This window comes from Pelmatolapia mariae, linkage group LG22, assembly GCF_036321145.2.
Source record: "Pelmatolapia mariae isolate MD_Pm_ZW linkage group LG22, Pm_UMD_F_2, whole genome shotgun sequence".
In the NCBI taxonomy this organism is placed as follows: domain Eukaryota; kingdom Metazoa; phylum Chordata; class Actinopteri; order Cichliformes; family Cichlidae; genus Pelmatolapia; species Pelmatolapia mariae.
This window is the reverse complement of record NC_086245.2, coordinates 525,865-541,470: the sequence shown is the minus strand read 5'-3', so window position 1 is coordinate 541,470 and position 15,606 is coordinate 525,865. Positions and strand designations below refer to the sequence as shown.

Genomic DNA, 15,606 nt, shown 5'->3' with positions numbered 1-15,606 from the left:
TTTTACAGCACTTTCTTACAGTGTACTATCTGGATTAAAATTTGCAGATACATTTGATCACAATGTTTTTGACTGACTATTCAAATAAATAAAATGTAATGAATTCAAGTGTTTATAACTGTCGCACTGAAATTTCTCTGTCTCTTCTCTTTTTTGATACTTCATACTTATTGGTTATTAGATAAACCTCACGGCCTCAAATACATTGTGTTGTTCAAAGAAGCACAGATGAGAGGAACCAAAAAGAAAAGAAAAAATCTATGTTGATGCCCTTTATTGCCTATGATATACATACTGAGTAAGTCAACACACTCTCTGTATGAGATCAATCAACCTTCTTCGGATAAGTCCAGCCAGAAACTGTTGAACCACTAAAGTTTTTTGTGGGAAAAATAGTTTGTGAAGCCTCTGGAGACCATAAACTTCTCTAAGAGTCTGATGACGCACAGGTTTCGCACTTTTCATAACCTGTCATTAGTTGCTTCTCTGCTTGTCAAACTCAATCATTCCATGGTAATTACTCCATTTAATTCAACTTGTTAATTTCAAGATTTTTGAATACAGCGAGGTCTGAAAGCAACACCTGTGACACTTCTCTTCAGGAAGTGCTTCACTGCTGCATAGACTTCAAGCTGCGAACAAAAATTATTATACTAGGGTGATTCACTGTAAAGGGTGAAGAAAAAAATAACTTTAAGAATGCTGATTGAAAGGCATTCAGGGAAGAAGGTCATAATATAGGTTCTGATAGAAATGATGAAAAATAGTAAAAACTGACTGCCCAACTGTAAAGTCTTTCACTTGAGAAGCAAGGACACTGAGGCTGGCTGATGTCTGAGGAATTATACGCATTTGTCTTGGTGATGTGTAACTTTGACAGGATATGATAGTTGGTTGGTTGGAATAGGACGAAATAGCAGCACAGAGGAGGAAAAGAACAAACAAATTTAAAAAAGTGCACTGATGCATATTTTCAACAGAATTGCATATCACAGGTAAAGTAAAAGGAAAAAAAGAGGGTTCATGTGGGCGGAGCTGTCCCTGTGCACATGTGTTTGTCTGCTGCGATAATTAGGCAGCTTAATGAGTTACTTAGAAAAGCTGAGCAAGAGGCAGCTGGGATGCAAGAAAGAAGGTGGGGTGGGGGGTAGAAGCGGGTGAGGTGCCACCTGCATCTCTGAGGACAATCTGAGAATGAAGCACAGCATACACAGCCTGTCCTCACAATGTGATCACATAATAATAATATTTAGTCGGGACCAGTAGACTCAACATTGTAATGCTTTGGATATCCCGTAAGCACAATTTTTAAACATGTAGAGTAATTCAATAGAGTCAATAGGCCTTAGGTGTCTCAAGAAGACACCATGAGTAGGGTTGCAAAATTCCTGGAATTTTCAAAGATGGAAACCCTCCATGGGAATAAACGGGAATTAACGGGAATCTATGGGAATAAACGGGGAATTTTCAAAATTGAAGGTTGGCTCTTCTTAGGGAACTTAAATATAGTTGATCAAAGTATATTTTAGCATAATATTGACAAAAACAAACAAATGCAATTCAAATACACTTGAATATCCATGCCATTCCTTAATCACATGTACAGAGCACATGCTTGCTGCATGGCTATTGAGACCACCTACTGGCACTGTGCATGCCTATATCACATGTACACATGGACCACACTTTTGAGCCTGAAGGACAAAAAGTATTGAAGGCACACATTTGAGCCTGTGGACTTAACAACTGAGGTAAGTTTTGATGATATTATGGGAAAACATATTCATTAAATGTTTAAATTGTGAATATCACATAAAATGTATTATTCTGGTAGATAGCAATCTGATAAGATGCTAAATAAAATGCTAGCATCTGTTAGATGCTAAATAAGCCATAGCTAGTAGAACATAAAGAAGATGCTAGCTTCCTCATTTGGCTGTTTTGTTTTGAAGATCATTCCAGTTGTTTAGCTAGCCTTACTATTTATATCTGTTTATTATCATATTGCAATTGTATTATTACGATCTCTTGCATTGCATTAGCATTTTTACAAGCTCTTGTTTTATTTTACAGAAAAATGCCACGTGCGCTATCTGATATGTGGAGACATTTTACACCAGCTAATGTACAAGGGAAATCTGTATATATGTGTAAGTATTGTGATAAGACGTACGTGAAGAATGCCACAAAAATGCAGCAGCACATTGCAAAGTGCAAAAAAATTCCTCAAGGCCCAACACATGCAGCAGCCAGGAGTTCCACTCAAGGGGTAAAATGAATCTGTTTCAGCTGTATCAGAGTCAGATACCCACTCATCAGCTCCTGGTCCCTCTGGCATCAGAGGATTCTTTGATTTTATGGATGACACTAGCCAGAAAAACGCAGATGAGTGTTTCGCTCGTGCAATCTATGCAACTGGCTCACCCCTGATGCTGACATCCAATGTGTACTGGAAGAGATTTTTGAATGTTCTCCGACCAGCATACATTCCCCCAACCAGACATGCATTGTCTACTCATCTACTGGATGAAGAGTTCAGTTGAGTTCAAGCAAAGGTGAAACAGACCATTGACCAAGCTGACTGTATTTCAGTCATCTCTGATGGATGATCCAATATCAGGGGACAAGGAATTATTAACTACATAATCACCACTCCTCAGCCTGTGTTCTACAAGAGTGTAGACACAAAGGAAAACAGACACACAGGCCAATACATTGCAGATGAGCTAAAAGTGATCATCAATGACCTTGGACCAGATAAGGTTTTTGCACTGGTCACTGACAACGCAGCCAACATGAAGGTTGCCTGGGCACATGTGGAGGAGACCTACCCTCATATAACTACTATTGGCTGTGCTGCCCATACACTAAATACAAGTCATTGGAACAGCGGAGGGAGTTCTGCATGAAGCCAGTGCATGCAGCAGCATACATGCTGGACCCCAAATATGACAAGGGCATACTTTCTGGGGAAGAGATCAACGGTGCCTATGCGGTCATTACAGCCATGTCTGACCACCTGGGTCTCGATAAAGGCAAAGTTCTAGGCAGTTTGGCAAAGTATCGAACAAAGCAAGGCCTTTGGAAAGGGGATGGAATATGGCAGTCATGCCAGCACATATCTGCAGCCACCTGGTGGAAGGGACTATGTGAATCTGAGGCCCTTGCACCTGTAGCCTCCATCCTCCTCCAAATCCCACCATCATCAGCCGCCTCCGAGCACAACTGGTCACTGTTTGGGAACACCCACACAAAGGTTCGCAACAGGCTCACAAATGTGAGAGTGGAAAAGCTGGTCGGCATTCGGGCAAACCTACGGCTCTTTGAGCCTGACACAGAGCCATCCTCAACAAGGCTGGAAAGTGACACTGAAGAGGAAGACTCAGAGTTGGATGCTGAGGAAGTGGACATGTTGTTGGATGATGATGAGGTCCAGGAAGAGTCTATTGACTGAGCAAAAATGAGAAAAGAGGATTGCTTGAAGGAAGATTTGCATGTTTAATGGGACGTTTTGGAGGATAAGTGGCATTTTTCATTTAACCTTTTGAATGGGACTTTGTGGAGATTTTTGGACAGGGGGCATTTTTGAATGAGCGGGGTTAGGGGATGGTAATATTGAACTCAACATTTCTGTTTTTATTCATCCATGAAACAAGTTATTGAAACGTGTTCTATTCTACTGTACTTACAAATAAATCTGTTGAAATATCTGTTGAAAACATTTTGCATGGAGGTTTTCTTATGATTTCTGTTTATATGTATGCTTGGAAATAATATATTCCCAGTTAGTTCTCCTAAATTCCCATTAATTTCCATAATTCCCATTATTTCCATGGAAAGTTTCCAATATGGAGTATTTCCAAAATTCCCAAGCTTAACTTACCATGAAAATTTACCGGAAACTTTTCGGAAATTTACCGGAAGTTTTCCGCCCCTTTGCAACCCTAACCATGAGTAGGTTTGACCATGGTGAACAAGGGTATTGGGAAAATTACTGAAAAAAGATGAAGGGCAATTTCAAAGAGAAACAAAGTCTTTGCATGCTGGCATCACAGTCACATTTTCAAACAAAAAATATTAAAGACATGCTCTTCTAGGAATATCTTTGGAAGCTCAGGTGTGTCAAACATTAATCATTGTGGAGAAGGATTCAATGCACCACCATAAAAATAAGACCCAACAAACCACAAAGCATTGCAGTACTTTGAGGCTGCACATTCAAGGTGTGCCACGGACTTCACTCTGCACTCGCCTGATCTCCATCATTTCGAACGATTACTTGAAAATGTGGAAAGCCAAATATTCCTGGCAATGCACAAATGTTTTTGGAACGTTGTCAAATGGGATAACATGTTACAAGGTACTGCACAGACTTGTGGAGCCCATGCCAAGACGAATAAATGCTTATGCAAAAAAGACATGCAATCCTCAACCTTAGAATGAGTGCAGACCAGAAATGTATGACTTTTTCCAAAACTGTCTTCATTTGTATGATGTAAAACTGCCCTCACAAAGTCCACACACACAAATACACATAGACTGTGATAATTTGCATCCCCATGTTTAAATCCATGTTAAACCAACTTCATTAATCCAGCCGCCGCAGGGGGACTGGCATCACAGAAACACCATGGTATCTGCCAACACACACATGGTCATGTACAAGCAATCTCACAGTCTGCATTGTCCCTCTCTCTCTCTCACACACACACACACACACACACACACACACACGCGCACACACACACACACTTCTCCAGCACTAATCGTTCTGACAGACTCCCTCCATATTTCCTCGCTCCGTCTTCGATTCAGGTCCAATCCTCTCTCTCAATGGGTCACGTTTTAAAGGGTTTGAGGCAGGATAAAAAGAATTTCACAGGAGCCCTCGAATCAAACCTCTTTTTGTAAACACAACAAAAGAAAGAAAAACAGAATAGGAAAAATGATAGCAGCACTGTGTACTGGGAAAACGGAGAATTAAAAACATAACTACAATATCTTACTGAGACACACAAAAAAGGGTCATGGTGTGTTTGTGAGCCGGGCTGCGAAATTTTAGAACACACTCCCAGAGGAAATGCTGTGTGCAAGCTGGATCTTTTTGCTACTGAGCACACATTTTTATGAACTTCCACTTTATCTCTTCCACATGCTGCTATTTGCATTCTGTCAGAGAGTGACAAGAGTTAGATACAAGTTCTTTACTTGAGCATTAAATACAAACATCCTTGAACAGAATGTAAATAGCTTTGCTAAGGAGAAGAACTGATGGCAAAGAATGTAGTACAAATTTATACTTTTCTTTTTTCATGCAAGAGTTACACAAAACAAAATGTTATGCTTTGTTTTAAACAAATAAGGGATCAGATTTATTAATTTCATCAAGGAGAAACCAAGCACACAGCTGTCACTCAGAAAACTAGGGTTCTTATGCTTATGAAACAACATATAAAACTCCTGAATTATCACGATGAAGATTATTGACTCAGTATCATGCCTACTGTTACAGGTAGCAGTGTGGTCCTAACCTGAATAAGAGACTGGACAAATGAGTGGTTAAAGGCAAAGATGGGCCAGCCTATTCTAGTGTCTATCACTGTGTAATTTTAGCCAACACCCTGTAATCAGAAGCATGTCATCTATATGCTGGTTGAAATCAGTCCTCTGCTTAGACCATAAAAACCTTGGTGTCTACTAAATGTAGAGATGTTTACAACAGCAGTGCCTGTTTCCTATAGATTGGCTGCCACTGTTGTCCTGCTATGTTGGCTCCGCCTTTTACACAGATGTTGAACCAACATTGTGAAAAGATCTCCTGCCGACTTAATGGCAGCGCAATGTTGCCCACGTCCCCCCCTGGTCCCACAAATAACAGGCAGCATACAAGAGGTTTCGAAGGCTTACCTCTCCTACCATGCCGTTCCACTCCCCATCAATGTTTTTCCCATGCCTCCCATTTGTCACCAGGTAAAGGTCATAGGTGAAACCAACAATCTTGGCGAGGCGCTTTAGGACATCAATGCAGAACCCTTTACAGCAGTGCTTCATGGGTCTAACACCGTCCACCACCAGACTGTCGAGATGATGAGAGAAAGGTGACATAGTTAAAACACTCTCTTAAAAGCATGTTGTAAGATTGTTTTTCAGGTCACTTTTATCTAAACAAGGTTCTTTTCTGTTAAAGAAATTGAAAATGAAAGAAGTGAGGGTCTTGGGGAGTGAGAAAATGACCATATGTTCTCCCCCTGAGGTGCTCATAACGGAGGAAGAACTAAAAGCTGAGGAAGGCGAGGAAGGTATGAATTATTATCGAGGGACTGTGAGTGGATCGATACTGACAGTTTGGCTGTTGTGTATGGGGAAGCAACGCTCGACAGGTCAGGCGGTTCAGGAGGAAAAAGTGTTGCATTATTAAAATGGAAATAAACTCTTTTTTTTGCACTTATTTCCAATTTAAGGAAAAAAAATGCCTGCAAAGACCTTCAAATGTCTCCCTTCTCCCTTGCTTCATACAGCAAACACTTTACCAAAGCATCATGCACATCTATATGGACATATGGGAATCCAAGTACATTTAGATGACTATCAGTCAAGTGCCTTCTGTGCCCTCCATCAGCTCTTTATAGCTCGTGGCCATTTGATGGTCCTTCAGTCACTTAGCTATGGCCCCCTCTTGGCTCTGTTCTCTAACAATGCAGAATGTGCATTTGGCAGTCTTAACTGACAAAACAAGGTCAAACGCACAAGACTGAAATATTTAACTGTTCTTTACGTTTATATAGATTATAAAATTACTATTACAGAAACTGTTAAAATATGTTTGAATGGAATGATCATGTGAAATTTAAATGGTTTTGTTTGTTTATTTTTTTTAGAAGGTCAGTATTTGGTATGATTGTCTTTACTCTTCAACACTTCCTAAGCTCTTTTAGGCAAACTTTCGCGTAATTGCTTTCTTCAGAAATTGTTCTTCAGGCTTCTTGAAGGACATTGAAAGCTCTTCTTTGGACACTGCTAATGTTTGTTCTGTTATCTGTCAAAATGACCCTACATTGCTTCAATAATGTTGAGATCCAGGCTCTAGGGCAGGGATGTCCACCTCCAGGCCTCAAGGGCCGGTGTCCTGCATCACCCTGGGTCAGCACACCTGAATCAAATGATTAGTTCATTACAGGCCTCTGGAGAACTTCAAGACATGTTGAGGAGGTAATTTAGCCATTTAAATCAGCTGTGATGAATCAAGGACACATCTAAAACCTGCAGGACACCGGCCCTTGAGGCCTGGAGGTGGACATCCCTGCTCTAGGGAGACCATTCAATGGCTCATAGTGTCCCACTGTGTGTTTTTCAATACAGGTATTGATGCACTGGCAGTCAGTTTGGCATCATTGTCATACTGAAAAATCAAGCTGTGGCCAATCAGATGCCTTCCAGATGGCCCTGCATGGCGGATCAAAATCTGCTGGCACTTTTCTGCATTTATAACTCCATCAATTTTTACAAGATCCCCAAAACCACTGACTGAAATGTAGCTCCAAACTATAATTGAGCCTCCGTGTGTTTTGATCTTGGCTGTAGACACTCAGAGTTGTATCTCTCTCCTAACTTCCTCCAAAACAAATTGACAATTTGAACTGAAACTTTAACATTTTTTGTCAGTAATTTTGTGTCAGCATTCCTCACCCTTGCTTATGAATGGCTTCTTGACAGTCACCCTTCCATTTCTGATTAGGCTACTACATGAATCATGTTGAGATGCATTTCTTAGGTCTTGTCTCAGATCTTTGTTGAATCTTTCTTCCCTATTTCTTAAACACATGACATTCAGGCACTGCTCATCTGCTGTGTATTTTCTGTGCTCTGTGATTCATTGGTCAGTGTTCAGGCACTTAAACAAAAACACATTCCTCTGGTCAAGTACGATGTCTGAATATCTACAGTTCTGTTGCTCAAGATCCTTTTACAGTATGATTGACCATTTTTTGTGCATGTTATTTTCAAGGCATTTTCCAGGAGTGATGTGACACTGAAAAAGGACAAGTAACATGTTGAGAAAAATACAGTTGCATTTTAGTGCCTGCTTGTGCTCAGGTATTTTTGTGTGTGTGTTTATTTTAAAAACTGAGCAAACAACCGTGACCTTGGTGGTGATCACAGGAGAAAATAAAAGGAAAAACAACTTCGCAAACACAGTGCAGCAGATCAAGGGAGCTGTGACAGGTTAAGAAAAACGATAGCAAATCAGCCAAACAGAAAATTCTTATATGTGTAATTAAAAAAAGAAAAATGAGAGTAAGGAGCAAGTATAGAAATGTATATAATGGGAAGTAATGAAAAGAAGTGGGTTGATTAGTAAAAGAGCAAACTTGACTCTCAGCCAAAATAATTGATGGAGGATGAACTTGTTATCTCTCTTTTGGCCAGGTCATACACTGGCAGGAAGGAAGCTTATCTGGGATGGAAAAGAGGTGCAGAACACACACACACACACACACACACACACACACACACACACACACACACACACACACACACACACACACACGTACACACAGTTAGAGACATGCCCAATTTCTGCAGGACAAGAAAAGATTAACCTGCCTTTACTTTGCTTCTTCCATCATGCTTCTATTAAAGAGCTGTAAGAAATCCATGTTTCTTTCAACAAGCTTTAGTCTGATGTCAACTAACTTCATATATATACACACACACAGATAGAGAGAGATGCTGTGACACAAATGTATTTTCTCAAATTCAGCCAAAACAATTCAGCTGTTTTTTGTTCTTTAATCTACTGATCGCAGAAGGTAAGCCTTTCTTTAAACCTTTTTCTGTATGTACACTCCACCTGGAAATGATAACGATTTACTGTCCTGTTCTTTGATGTGCAGCCAGACAGCTCAATTTTACAATGGATTAAGGCAGAGGACCTTGTGGTTTCAGGATGGTCTTTATCTAACAACTTTTTGAAACTTGTTTCCCACTCTCTACTATGGTTTACCAGCTGATAAGAGCTCAGAGAAAATAACACTAGGAGAAAACACTTATTATGTACTAAAGCACCTCTTGTTGTAACACTCTTGTTGTATTTGCAGATAGAAAATTGGGGTATCTAGTCTTCTGTTTCTCTCAGCTTATGGCCAAACTACAGGTCATCTTGCCTTGCCGCCTCTTTCAAATTGTTACAAAAACATATTGCAACTCTATTTCTATTTGTTTTCACAGCAATTACTTTGTTTTTCATATTTTTGCGTATACCTATGCTGGTTCTTGGAGGTCAAACGCCCTGCAAATTAAGAAAAGCCAGCAAATGGGAAAAAAGCTAAAAATAAATAAATAAATGGATAAACAAAAGGACTCAGTAAACACAACAGAAGTGAGTTTGAGGAGAAAATAATATGATGGGGAAAAAAACTAATTGCAAACATATATCATCAGTATTATTTGAATTATGCAATAAGAACAGATTTTTCTTGCATTTTTTTCTCGCTCACAACACCAACAATCCTCCTTGTTCTTTGAAGTGCAATCTGTTGCATGTTTCAGTTTCTGTCACTTCTGCAGCTGTTTTGTGATGCTGTTGTCTTTTAACTTCTATTTTTTTTGTATGCTTTTGCAATATTTTCCTATTTGCTGATGTTGTTATAAGTTGCAGTGCACCTGACGTCTCAGGGCCACCGTACATCCCATATATGATCTGTCTCTGTGAGCCAAACCAAAGGTTTCACCACTGCAGTGATGACAGTGTGGCACTTTGAGTAGCGTAGTGTAGACGTGCACATTTTCAGGCTAAAGATGGATTTTTGGATGCTATGAATAACCATTTAATTTGTGGAGTGTTTAGAAGTGTTTTGTTTTGTTTATTGTTTAGAAGATTGCTTTTCTATAGATAAATCATATAAACTAAAATACCATCTCAACCAGTTTTTATACAAGCATGAAAACCCGAAAATGTTGACATTACCAGCTAGAGCAGTGTATGAGAATGCAAATGACAGACTGTACATTAAATGGTGTTTAACTGAGCAATTATGCATGTCTTGTTCATACCCATGAGAGAACAGCACATTACATTTTTTAACAAAATCAGTGATCTGATGTCTCCTCATTCCTAGCTACCAGTAGGAAAACTGAGCCCAGAGCCGAATATATTCCCTCTACTTGTGAGGAACGGCAATTCCAAATGTTCTCCTGATCTCGTGTGGAGTTGATGTGTGGAAACAGCTAGACACTTGAATAATTGAGTATTTTTTGCAATGCAATGAATGGATTATTTGATGTTTTCACTTCACTGTTCGTCCATCCAGGGGTGGTGGCTGTGAATTACCTGGAGTTAACGGGCATGCGGCAGGGTACAGAGTCCCGGATGCAGGAGCCAGTGCCTGGGTCAGCAGGTTCCACTATGACAAAGGGCCTCTCCTCCAATGTGACAACTCGAAGATGTTGGGAGTCATCCAGGGGCTTCAAGAAAGAGCCATAGCGAGACCAGGGGTGATAACGTAGTCGCAGGTGTCCATTCTCCCACCAGCCAACCTGTAGAGCATTCAAACCCACAATCAGCTTATTTCAGGACATGTAGCTGCAAATATCTGGTCACTTCTATATTTGTATGTTGGTTTAAAATATAGTGCAATATAATTAGAAAATGTTTAAGTTCCTTGTTCACGTCATCTCTAAGACTGAGACTGGGTGCCTTATGTTGGAAACTCATTTCAAGCAGCTGGTATCTGAAATCTCATTCTTTAAAGACACTGCTACAGCTAATGACAAAAACTGAGAGTTCAAGCTTGGACTGATTGAGAATTTAAAAGCTTTTCCTTCCAGGTTTGCTCCTTCTTTGCCATAACAGTGTGGTATAACACCAGCATTAGTGCTGACCCCGCGTCAAATGAGTCTCTTCATCTCATGCTTTATTTTACCACAGTGTCTCTGGTAAACAAGAACCAATGTTAATCCCACTTTTCCACAGTTTTTCCTTCAAGAAATGATTGCCTTGTATATTCGCACATACATGGAAACTGAGCGTCAGCTGAAGGTTGAGGAGGCCAACAGAACATTATATTCAAAAAACAGAGCTTCTCAAACCAGACGCCCTGCTTACACCGTTTACTTTCTCAGATCCCATCTCTAAAGATTATTGTGTAGTTCAAATAGAGTTGGAAACACAGGTCATCTATGACAAAATGCAACCATTTCTGACTTTGTGTGAAGAATATTGAAATAGTTATACATCTGCAATACTAACACTTAGTTTCATTTTAAAGGGAAACTCTTGATTTGTCCCCAGGATGGCCCTCCAGAGGTCAAATTCAATCGCATTGTGGAAAAGTAAAATGACCAACAATTTCAAACCACTATAATGTTCCATTGTTCCAGCCCCAAGTATTTTGAAATTTGGGGTGTTTTTGTGTCCCAGTACTTTATTTGCACATGATTTGCCCTCTGGCTTTGTCTTTGGTACATGTCATGTCATCTAATGACACAGTAAAGAAAAAATCAGGGCATGTCCGATGTATTATATTTCCCTCCAGTCTTTGCATGCACAAAGTAGCTATTCAGAAGTAGTTAGTGCTTATCTGCCATTGTTCATGTTAGTTGAGTCGTCACTTACAGTCAGTTAAATAGTGTTTATATACATTTGTGCTGTTATTATGAACTGAATTTTATAACAGATTTTGAAACTGTATTCATGCTACTATCCTGTGTGCATCCATTGAGTGTGTGAGCCCAGTGTCTATATTCTAAATGCAGCATTTCAAATAACAAATAATATTTCAAATCAGATCATTTATAAACAAAGACAACGTTAGTTCGATTCATCAATCACAGGCCTTTTATCACAAACCAAAAATGTTATCTGCGTCTCTGATTTGAATTTCTGTACCCTTTCCATAGAGAAAAACTTGAAAAACCTGCACTTACACCATACCATTGTAGTTGGTACATTGCTCCAGCCCTCATTGGGTCATCTTATATTATGTGCACTTATAACACCATCACATACAGTTGCCATTGTGACTATGCCCTGTTCAACTTCATCGCCTCCTCATCGCTGTTTGAGACACCTTTTTCATAACATAACACTTTGCAAAAATAATAATTTCTTCAGACAATGTTTACCAGTCACTGCACCCAAAATGCTTTGCAGGGTCGATCATCATACAGAACATTGATTTTCTACCCTTCTCTTGTCAATAATTTGACAATAATCCCCACCACTTCTTACAAAGGCTTTTAAAATCAATATTTAGAATATTTGATTTTCTTTATATTTTTACTTCTGCTTACTCTCACACACACAAACACACACAGACACAGCTCATTGTAACACAGCGCGTCTTCTGTTTACTATAAAACAAATCACTGCTGGTGCAGCTGCAAAGGTAATACACATCACTATCTGAGCACCAGAGGACCCTTTTCATTCAAAGACCAAACACTCAAACGCTCAGTGATGACAGTAGCAATTGCAAAGATTGTTTCAGGCCAACTCACTGTTACAACAGTCTGCTTTTACTAAGTAGCAAAGCACATTCAATTACAAGACTATAAATATTCTTAAAATAAGAGCTGCCTATGAGTTTACATCAATATGAGTAAATCTGGCAATGGATAAATGAATGATAAATGAGGTTTTAGTTCTTTTGTGAAAGTTATTTTTGACTCTTTGGTCCTACCCATCAGTTTTATTATTGTTTATATTTTTGGTTAAAATGGCCACTGTCCTGAATTCTGTTCCTTTTCCAAGTGATGTTTCTCAGCCATGTAAATTTCCAAAGTTCTTAAAAAAAAGTCATCTTCTAGCATTAGTTAAAACCCCTACTCCAATGTTTTAAAGAGGCAGATGTAGATGGATTCTTCGCACAAAAACAAAAATCCTAACAAAAACAGTAAGAATACATGCAGCTTTTTTTTCCAACAGTGGCCTCATAAACCACTATTAAGTGATGTCTGGCTGTATTTTACTCTGCTGGTCTGTCATGTGCGTGCACAACAGCTGAAAATTGTAGTAATCAAGCTCTCCAAGCAAAACCTCTCATAAAGCTACAGAGACAAGACGATTCTAAAAGCATTATAAGTTATGGTGTCGACATCATGAAGCTTGAGTAAAGAGTGATTTAATTAAATATATTCTGATATACACAGAGATCAAAACAAGACATCAAGATGTGAGCATTCAGTCTCTAGATCCGGCTATAAAAAGTCTGTGTCTATATCTGACTCAAACAGGAGTTGCTGTATTTTAAATTCTCATTAAATATGAAAAAAGGCTTTTGGTAAGAACAGGTAAGTATTGATGAGCAGAGACATGGAGACTGAAAAGTTCTAAGGCTGTGGCCTTGAGATTTTAAAGGGGAACAATGGCACAGACCTCAAAAAATCAGTAAACTCCAAAACTGTAGGTTTGTTTTTTAAAAAAAAAAAACTTAGATAAAATCATATCTACACTGCAGCTTTTTTAGTGATGCAATCTAATACATGCATCACCTGTGCTGACATTATCGATCACTGGTCAGTCTAACCAAAATGCTTTAAATGGTTTTCTTATTGTCACCACACTTAGTCTGCATATTATTTTAACAATTTGCATTCGTTTTTAAAACCTAATTTGATTTTCTGAGCATCTACCCTCCATAGGTGGCTGGGAGTGTACACTGTGTACAAGTCCACTCTGAAAGCCTGGTCTCTCGTAAAGTACCTTCTGAATCACTGTAATCGATCCACAACTCTTATCAAGTCCACAGTGCACATGCATTGTGATCCCTCTGTGTTGTGAGGTTGTAAAACTCTTATTACACTTTTAAACTCAACTGAAATTGGATTAGGGCTTGTGTGGTTTAAGATTATAGCTCTCTTATCAGATTGATTAAAAAGGTAGTCATCTTTCTTATTTTATTTGCTCATTGATCCTCTGTAAACTCCAATGTTTACGCTTCTCTCAAAGAACAAACAAATGCAATATGACTTGCTGTAGTGTTGCATCACATAACAGCCAACTTCATAAAATTTACAGAACAAGATTTTCAAATCCTCATGTGAAATAAGGCTTTGCTGACAGCTGAACATCAAAAATCAACAAGAATCCTTTCATTTCCAGCATAATTTGTACTGGAGTGCACATTCTTACAACAAATTAGACAACATTATAATCCATTCATCTATTCGCTGTCACAGTTCCCCATCACTTAAAACCAACAGAACTGTATCATCTGCAAAAAGCAGAGAAAAGATCCTGAGAGGACTGAACTTTACACCCTTGGCTGCATCTAAAATTTGGCCCTTAAAAAGTATGGACTAGAATCAGTAGCATCCCAGCAGAGTCCAACAAGCAATGTGAACCAAGATCCCTGTTGATGTACACGGTGTCCAGCACATATGGCCTGAAATCACATGATATGATTATTGCGCTCACATTGACCAGCAGAAAAGTCCAGCAACAAATGATCTCCCTATGAGCATGGAGCATGTTCTGACATGGTGACAATGAGTGACTACAAACAGCGCTTCCTGCTCCCACAGACTACAGTTTTTTTTAAACTATGCAATCTAGAGATTAGTAACACCTGACACCCATTTCATATAATTGTTATATCATTCTTGAGATTGTGAAGCAAAGCATCATTGTCATCATATGACCCCTCAACTTGAACGTAGGGAATAAACCTCCCAAAACTTTAATAACATGATTTGTGAAATATATTACGTGGATGTCTTAGCAGTAGTTTTACTGATAATGTTTGGATTGCATCATTTTAATGCAGTAAATTGCCCGTTGTGAACCACCTGTATTTTTTATTTAAAGTCTTCTGTGCTCTGCACGTTTCTGGTAAATCTCTGCAGTAATTTTAAGGCCAAAACCAACACTCCACAGGTAAGAGAGTGCAGACTATCATCAGCATCACAGCAGATTCCAAGTTCAAATGAGAGATGTTTTCTTTTCTTATTTAGTGTTTGTTGTTCCGCTGCTGCACTTTACATTGAAAGTATCACCACCTTCTAATGATCATGAAACAAGAGCCTTCTACAGACAATACTACACCTTCATTTGTATGTTTGCAAAGTTAAAACCTAGCTTGAGAATATATTCTCCTTCAGGTACAAGAACTGAACTGAAAATGATTTAAAAAGCAGCCAACTTTGAAAGACCTTCATAAAGTCTGGCCTCTCTTATACAAAAAGCCAGAGAAATTAAGGGTCACACAAGACTTTTGCACAATGTTAAAGAAATTTTAACCTAACAGAATGTATGTAAGCCATGCTTATAAGTCAAATAGAAGTCTGAACAAGTAACAATCCAGCAAACAATAAAATGAAAAATTAAGTTCTAACAGTCTCAGTAATAGCCTCCACATCTCATTTGAGGTCTATAAGGAAGCCTGTGTGCAACAATATCATTTTCTTTATTTAATTTTCTTTTATATTACAGTACTGTGCAAAAGTTTCAGGCAGGTGTGAAAAATGCTGTTAACAAAGAATGCTTTCAGAAATATAAATGATTGTTTATTGGCCCCAAATGTATTCTGCAGCAGGACAACGACCCCAAACATGCAGCGAAAGTCATTAAGAACTATCTTCAGCATACAAGAAGAACAAGAAGTAATG

General features: G+C 38.9%; 1 protein-coding gene across 1 annotated transcript in view; it reads right to left on the bottom strand.

Annotated features, from left to right (window-relative positions):
* Positions 1–15,606, bottom strand: part of grin2da (glutamate receptor, ionotropic, N-methyl D-aspartate 2D, a) — a 145,276-nt gene that overhangs the window by 50,668 nt on the left and 79,002 nt on the right. Inside the window, exons 7-8 of the mRNA XM_063465664.1 lie at positions 10,331–10,536; positions 5,908–6,076 (exon numbers count right to left, since the gene is read on the bottom strand). Coding sequence (XP_063321734.1) covers positions 5,908–6,076; positions 10,331–10,536 — 375 coding nt within the window. The remainder of the gene's footprint in view (positions 1–5,907; positions 6,077–10,330; positions 10,537–15,606) is intronic.